The 8,254-nt window shown below is 48.4% G+C and overlaps 1 protein-coding gene across 1 annotated transcript; it reads left to right on the top strand.

The window, feature by feature from the left end:
* The first annotated feature begins 475 nt into the window (after window positions 1–475).
* LOC144165932 (regulator of G-protein signaling 8-like) lies at window positions 476–7,997 on the top strand. The gene is made up of 5 exons (XM_077695640.1): window positions 476–660; window positions 2,273–2,352; window positions 3,934–4,049; window positions 5,876–6,039; window positions 7,770–7,997. Exons 1-5 carry the CDS (start codon window positions 538–540, stop codon window positions 7,935–7,937), a joined length of 651 nt encoding a protein of 216 aa, XP_077551766.1. The 5' UTR covers window positions 476–537; the 3' UTR covers window positions 7,938–7,997.
* Window positions 7,998–8,254: the final 257 nt, after the last annotated feature.

Below are 8,254 nucleotides of genomic sequence, written 5' to 3'. Positions count from 1 at the left end.
TCTCCGGGGGGGTCGCATAACCGGCCTTCTGCATGACTATCCGCACACGCTGCGTCGCGCTCGCATGACCCCATTTCTTGGTTTCCACGGCGTTCGTTCATTGAGGTTGTCTACACACGGCCACGAGGAGAGCATCCCGAGGAGGGAGACTCCTTCCTGTAAACGCTATAGTGGCAAGGACGAGCGCGTGGGGGTTCCTGGCGCGAACGCTTGAAAGCCGAGTGCCTCTTGGCCGCAGCACCGCGTATCAAACATCATGCACACTAAATTGCACGAGCGTCTCCAAAGCTAGAGAGAGTGAATCCGCGATGCGTCGGCAGGAGTCGCTGTCATCGCTAACTGCACTTGCAACGCTTACAAGCGACGCCGCCTGGATAAGGGGCCGGTAGCCGCGTAGCTCTGTGGCCCTTTCGCATCTCCCGGACTGGAGGAGTGCGTCGATCGATTATTCTCTACTAACTCTTTTCCGGGACCACGGCGAGAGATCGGAGTACTGCCTGCTGTTCGACCGCTGATTGGCCTAGCGGCGATGACGTCATGGGGTACCGGGCATTATCGATTGGTGACGCAGGTGGGAACCCATATAGGGCACGTCCCTGGGCCTGGGCTCCACAGCTGACGAGAGACATGCCTGCCTCGGACTCTGCCTTGCCGCGACAGGTGAGTCCGGCTTGTTTTGGGAGCGAATTTCATAGCCATCCGTGCGTAGAAAATATTTCAACTGCAGCAAGTTATGGCCTTCGGCAGGTGGTCTCAGAACTGTTGCTAAGAGTAAAACAGCAGGAAAAAGGCGTAGGAAACACGAGTTCTGGCGAGCCGTTAAATGTTTTAACATTGTCCCATAATTCGAACAGATCTCGCAAATGTTGCCTGGTTTCCTATTTTGGCCAGATCCTTAAACATCAGCGTGGCTTTCCAGAAGAATGTGACAGCTAACAGTTGAGCGCACGAGGGGATCACTTGTAACGCAGTTCGGATATTCACGTCACATCTGGCGCCGTCCCTGAGGGTACATGGCTTCGCATTCTCAGGGCTGACGCTGCACGATGGTTGTATGTGCTGTGAATGCAGGCGGTTCATCGCCGTATACACCGCACCGATGAAATTTGTAGAACATGCGCCGCCAGAAGACAACGTGCTCATTGTATGCACGGTTATCACGTCGTGCCTAGAGTGGCACGCGTCCAGTGTTGCGCGTCTCTCTTTATCATCATCATCATCCTTTTCACCCTGGGACGTTTTCTTCCTGCTTCGGTTTCCATGACTGAGAGGTTTGACTAATCACCCTTGCTGGCCCCACATGCGTATACGCTGTGAGCGGGAGCGTGTTTTGCTGCTCACGTAATGGCTACTACTCGTGTAATTACCATGCTCAAACTTCTGTCTCTAACGCCTGCTTCCAATCGCAAGGCCACAACACATTCTCTAGGTCCCTCTTTATTCAGCTAGAATCATCTGAGTGATGTGATTAAGGGAATCTGTGCTTGTCCAGTATTCTGGAGGACTCTGGTGCGAATCCCACTCCGCGTAAAATTTACCTCATTTCCTTTTCAACTCACCTAGTAGATGGAACGTCATTTCCGTCATTCGTCGACTTTTTTTGCCGTCTCTGGGCCATTTTTCGTGCCGTGCACACGGATTTTTCGGCCAACGTCACTAACTAATGCTTTCGCATTAAAGTTGTGTTGTGCGGTCATTTAAGCACTGCTCATTGTGTAGTGAATGCGAACCTGTCTTCTCATATCATTATCTTCCTTTGTAATACCCGCTTATCCCACTCCCCCTTCCTTATATAAAAAGTTTATTCAAATCACTTAAAGTTTCCCTCGTTCCCACTGCTCGCACGCCATCTGTTATTGTAGGGCACGTCATTTTCTTTATCCGTTGTTTTCGCTTGTTTTGGAGCACATTGAGCTGGTATCTTAAGTTCTGGTGTGGGCTAACAACACACCTCTATTGTACCCCGTCTATAAAAGTTGCTTCCATTTCGGTAAAAACCAGCATAACGGGTATAACTAGTTAAAAGGACACTGGTACCTTAGGTAGTTTTGCTTGAAATATGCCTAAAGTGCTGATCGGGCTGAAGAGTGTTGACATGCAAGCAATTTCAGTAGTTAGGAATGGTGTAACCGACATCTACGTTGTGTTCAGGCACCTGTTTTTTTTTTTTTTTCTTTGATCATCCGTTGGTCATGCTGTGGCCGACTTGGCCGACCTGCCAAGTTGTCTTTCCAATTAATACTTCTCCCTCGCTCTCATTCGTTTCCTGCAGACGCCAAAAAAGATGTCTTCAAGCTGCATAACCAGTGAACCTCGCCGGGAGAACCTCGAGAAGTTGCACAAGAACTGTTTGTAAGTTTTGCTGCAAAGTATTGCAGGGGCGCCGTCCCGTGCCTCTAACGTACCTTTCCCTCGACGTTTTATGGATACGCACACATTTTAGTGTCATCACTCTATCCAGCCACTATGAGGAATTGTTTGAATACGTGTCGCCTGGTAGTTACTTATTTTTAACTGCAGTTGAACCTCGTTATGACGAACACTGATATAGCGAATTATCGGCTATAGTGAACAAATTGGTTGGTCGCGCTTCATCTATAACGAAAGTGAAACTGTGAAAGCCGGGCGCCCTGTCGGATATAACGAAGAAGTATTTGACCAGTAGGCTGAGAAGCTACTTTCAAAGACTCCCGACGTCCGAAACTGCAGAAGTAGGAAAGGCCCCTTTGTCCGTGGGCACTGTGTAAAACTTCATCCTGCTCAGTGCTTGGAATAGCCAACAGACAAAGATCACATCCTTCCTCGAAAAAATAGGAGCGCAGGCATGTTTTGTCAAATAAACTTTCTTCTCTGTTATAATTTCCCGTTTCATTTTCTGGTTCATTGAGCTTGAAATTCAACAAGGAGGAAGATAAGGGTCACCTTGTTTATAGTAGGCTCGAATATTAAAATAAGGCGTTTTTGTATCGAGGATTATTGCGGGAGACAGATTACCGATTGGTTTGGACCGATTTTTAGCTCTAGTGTTACAACGAATATCGGATATAATGAACCAAATTATTGTCCCGATACGAGGTTCGACAGTACTTCCAATTGGCGTGAACCTTTACTTTGAATATTTGCTGCAACGACATTGTTTTTTCTGTTCAGCAGAAAGTCCCGCAAAAGTAAAAAAGCGCGTATGTCGCGCTTCAACCATGTGCACCCTACTGAAACACTTGCAGCATACAGCTCGGCTGTCGCCTACCATTAGGCTCATTTTTTGGTTTGCATCGCAAGGCCGAGTCTGTATGAGCAGCGTACTATTGTGCTGCAAAACAAGAAACACCTTTTCCTCCTGTTTCGTTTTTCCTGTGTTCTATGGCGCTCTATTTAATGAGAAGGCATCACGTGCCTCATGAACATCACAAACCAGCGTCGTTTTGACCGTCCTTAGTGAATGGTATTTAGAAAGAATTTCATGTTATCGAGATCTCATTTGCCATCAGCAGTATTACTGCTGATAAAGCAGGCACCGGTATTTAGGTGGCCCACTCCCGAAATTCACTTAGCCTATTCCTCAAGCTTGGGTACACCGCAAGACTGACTTAGCACCTCCGAAATTCCGGTGGTTCACACCCGAAGTTAGCTTGGAGAGCGAGATAATTCTTTGATGCTAACTGGAGAGGTCAGCTCTGCTGGCGGCAGTGCTTGCTACGCCGGTGGATTCTTTCGAGTTGAAAGCAGGGAAGTAAAGTTAGGTGCCCGATGAATGTACATCATGAAGTAACTGTAGCCACCGCAGCTTTTATTGTGTCAGGTTTGGGGAGCTGCTTTGCGGAAACATTGAAGCAAAAAGATGTCCCTTCATGGGATTTTGTTAACGTTGCCATACAGCGCCGCAAAAGTGCGTGCTGCCAACCGTTGTGTCCCGTTCTCCGTTGATGATCGCAGAATCGAACTGCTTCCGGTGAACCTTTTGAGGAAGCGACCAACTCCATCGGTGCGGCCAACCCCCGAAGAAGCCAAAGAGTGGGCGAGGTCCTTCTGGCACCTCACGCAATCCAAATGTAAGCGACGATTTCGGCTGCGCACAAACTCACGCTAGCTGCTCAAAACCGCCAGACGGCGCAAAGCTGTTGGGCCCCGTGTACGTGCGGCGGGAACGAACAAGGGTGGTGGGATTAGTTCATCGACAAGCCGGTGCTTCGTCGGAAAGTGCTGCTGGCAGGTCGTACTTAGGGTGGTAGACACACGAGTAAATTCGGGCATAAATAAGAAATAAAGCACTTCCACTCAACGTAAAAGTTGTCAAGTACGGAGCAGTGATTCGCCATATACAGGGTGGCGCCTTAAGAGAGAGGGTGGCGCCCTCTTTGGACTAGTTTCAATATTAGCCTGGCGTTCATACCGAAAGTAGCCCAGAGACGGTGCCGCAGCCCCTTAAAAGGCCTATAAAGAGACACTGGATTGGGTTTTCAATAATTTGAGGTAATTAACGCGTTAATTTATGATGTTTTCTTTATTTTATATTGTTCTGTACTTATTCGAGGCTTAGCAAGGACAGCCTCCGTGCCAGCGGCGCAGCTCAAAGATCACTGCCATGGCATTGCAAATGAGTAACGTGTGCCCCTGCGACGCAACGGAATAGGCATCATCTTGGTAATGCGAGGGACCCAGGTTCGATGCCGACCAAGGAAAGCTGTGATCTTTTCGACGCCTCTGTTTGGCTGCCTTACGCCGTGGCTACAGTGGCTAGATTCCGTGACCCTGGATGAGCTACGACGACAAACCGGGCCCCTAAAGTGCGCCGCACTTTAGGGTGTATTTTAAGGTTCGGTGAATTGATTTACAAGACTGCTTTTGGACTTGGGGCCGCAAGGGGCAGCGTAATATTGGTAAAAATAAAGATAAAGATAAAGTTAATTTCCCCGTTTATACATTGATTACATGAAAAGGGCTGAAGAAAAGAAGCTGTCAAAGCAGCTTCACGGTCCCACCAGCCCCTCGGATACATGGCAGCAGTGGGCAATTAAGCAGAACATGTAGTTTCAGGCAACTGTAGCAGCCTTGCTACACACACACATACAAAAAAATTGAGTTTGAGCGACATCGCCGCCGTACATTGCAGCCTGAAAAAAAAGAAAAATAGGTGGGAGGGGTACACAAATATCGCAAGAAACAAAGCTCGCTTGGCAGGCTGTGTCGATAATATAGGTCGTATATACTGAAAAATAAAGAAACCGCCGTAGAAACTCTTATCTTTCCGCTGAGCGGCCTGTGTCAGGCCTATTCTGGCACAGCATGATTTAAAGTGCAACATTTACAATTTGTAGAGTATAGAAACTACAAAAACAAGAATCCGTATATGTAAAAACGGTGAATACGAGAAGAAAAAGACACCAAATGATAAGTACTAACATGGGCATATATTCTAAGCTCTCCTAGGAAAATTTTATTTCTGATCACCATTTTGGGCATGAAATTTACTTAAAAGACGCGGCAACATGTTCGATACACTTTGCGAACCGTAATCCGTACGATAAGTAGGCACCTGCCAGTGTTCCGAGTTTCAGCTGGCATAAGCAGGTTCATTAATACATAGGCCGGCAAGTGTGCATACATTATGATACCCTTTTTTATCTTTTTTGTACGCGTCAATCAGCCTCACGTGGTACATGTCAAATTTTTTTGTAGTGTTGTGCATTTCGAATAAGTGAGCCGTGTGCACCGTATAACCAAGATTGTGAATTGAGCGGAGCACCCTGTTTCGCAAAACAAATATTTTATGCTTTTTTACCATAGTTGGTGTTACTGATACTGCATGATACTGCAGGATAATGCTGCAGGGTGCAGTATCGCGTGATACTGCAGGGTGCATGTAATCGTTTCGCAGATGGCCTGGCGCTCTTCCACGTGTTCCTTTCGAGGGAGTACAGCGAAGAGAACATCGAGTTTTGGCTCGCCTGCGAGGAACTCAAGACCTGTCGGCACAACAAGCTCTCCATCAAAGCACAGCGAATCTTCGATGAATTCATAGCGCCGGATTCACCGAAAGAGGTAAGGCTCACTTTGTAAGCCCGCGCAAGGCAGGGTGAACCGCCAGTGTAAAATGAACCTACTGCGAGTCTGTGCTGAAGTGTTGGCCATTGCTAGCGTCTTTTTTGGTTTTCGCAATTACGTGGCTATGCTGGAATGGTGACCTTGGAGACGTACATGTACACTGGCGATTTAACTGCATTATAAATGGCGATGGGCCTTTCCTGCGAAAGTCGCCGAAAACAGGCTTTGTGACGTCAGGGGTTTACGCTAGGCAACGAACTACAAGATCACGCGTGTTTGGCTAAGGCATACGCTCGTCGACGTATAAAATCGGAGCACTCAGACGCCCAAAAGCACTCTCCATTCAGAAACTGTGCAACCTGCGGAGCGGAATTGTAGTGATGAAAACTCATGCACCACGCGCCAGCAAGCAGGAACGGTGGCTGTCGCTTAGTTTGACAGCCGCTTGTATACAGAGGGTTGCTTTTCGGCGTCTAGCCTGTAATCTGAAATAAACTCTTCCGGACTCGAACCAAGCCAGTGCAGCTGATCCAAAGATGCCGCGTGCACTGCAGCTGATTAATTAAGTTCAGGCCCGTCAATGCACCTGGCTTTTCAGCAGTCACTTCAAACGCGCGGCTGTTCCGTTCAATGTGTGTAGTTAAAATCCGATCTAGCGACGGAACTGCCAAATATTTCGTTAAATGGGGCTGCCATTTTACGAGCAGTTGATTCCATGAATTCGATGTCTAGAGGCAGGTAGCTGCATGCCAGCAGTTACCATGACATCGTCATTGCGGCGGCCGCAGCGCTCGCTTGCCAATAATTTGGCAATGTGCTAAAAGTCCGCGGTGAAAATAATTACAATAAAACGCTAGGAATCCAGCGGGAAAAGAATTTATTTCCTGACAAAAATGCCTGCGACCTTCGCCTGCATCCGCTTTGTTAGCATTGGGTGGACAGACTTTTCGTAGCATGCAAACGAATTCAACGCGTCCTCGGATCCTTCGTGAGCCTCAGCAAAGCGCCTGAGCCAGTCAATAACATGCGTACATCACCTGGCCTAGAGCGGGCACAGGAGCTTCAGCAGTTTCTGGGTCGTCAGCATCCTTTTGTGCGACGGAAACCAACTGCATATGAATTCTTCAACGTTCAAAACATACTCAGTGTCGGCGTCTGCGACTGCGTCGACGCTCAGAAAATTAGCAGGGAAAGCTCAGACCTGCTGCCACCTCGTTACGACGACCATGCTGTTCCCAGGAACTGGGCGGGATTTATTCTTCTTGCTCGTGTTGAGGACTTGCAGAACTCGAAATATTTTGTTAAATCGGTAATGGCGCTGAATATTTGGTTACTTCGTCTTCATAAAAGCACTGAGCCGTGTAGACACCAGCGGGTGAATTTGCATTTAACAGTTAGATCGGGAAATTCGTAAGATCGGGTTTCGTTAGATCGGGGTTTGACTGTATTTCTTAAGACAAAAAGCAATGCTGCGATTGCAGGTACTGCCTTTCTGAGATTTTGTACGAAATGCTCTTTTCGCCATTTGTGACTTTTCCATTGAAGCCATTTTCTTCTCTTCTCCCTTTGGGAGCCATATTTTTTATGATGATATATTCAAAACGGCTGTGTCCCTCCTAAACTTAGTGTCGACCATGTCGCCCAAAAATGGGTTCATTGGGTGCAGCGTGCGCGAAGCATTGCTTGCCTTTGAACGGCAAGCGAGTGAACTCTTGGGTTGCTCGCAGGTGAACCTGGACGCCCCCACACGCGCAGAGGTGTCAGCGAGCATCGCCAAGAGGCCCGACCGTGACTGCCTCGCCCTGGCCCAGCGGCGGGTCCAGGGACTGCTGGAGAGGGACGCGTACCTGCGCTTCCTCCAGTGCGAGCTGTATCTGGAGCTGTGCAGACCTTAGCAGGCCTCCTTTTCCCGTCGCTCTCCACTTGTGCCTTCTTCTCCCCCCAATAAAATTCCCTGTGGCCTGTCAGTGGTGCTGCGTACCGCTTTCCTTGAATGACTGGCTACCCACCTCTGCGTCCCAGTGGCAGTCGTCCGTGCCACCGCCGGCTACTAATGGCGGCGAGTACGTGTGAAAGAAGACGCCATCTCTCGATTGCTCCCAAAAGAGTCATTGCCCTCAGGTGAAGGAAGCAGTGACAGCATACGCACGGCGTACCTAAAGGTACTCTGAAATACTTCCGTTGAACACTGTCCCCCTTTCCTTCGCGTCCG

Source organism: Haemaphysalis longicornis, unplaced genomic scaffold (genome assembly GCF_048455015.1).
Source record: "Haemaphysalis longicornis isolate Haplotype H1 unplaced genomic scaffold, Haemaphysalis longicornis Haplotype H1 scaffold_1, whole genome shotgun sequence".
In the NCBI taxonomy this organism is placed as follows: domain Eukaryota; kingdom Metazoa; phylum Arthropoda; class Arachnida; order Ixodida; family Ixodidae; genus Haemaphysalis; species Haemaphysalis longicornis.
This window is presented reverse-complemented; position numbering and strand designations above follow the sequence as displayed.

Coding starts and splice junctions, on each gene's coding strand:
- LOC144165932 (XM_077695640.1), top strand. CDS start 538: ATGGGGTACCGGGCATTATCGATTGGTGACGCAGGTGGGAACCCATAT. Junction 2,353..3,933: donor AAGTTGCACAAGAACTGTTT/GTAAGTTTTGCT, acceptor TGATGATCGCAG/AATCGAACTGCTTCCGGTGA. Junction 4,050..5,875: donor GCACCTCACGCAATCCAAAT/GTAAGCGACGAT, acceptor ATCGTTTCGCAG/ATGGCCTGGCGCTCTTCCAC.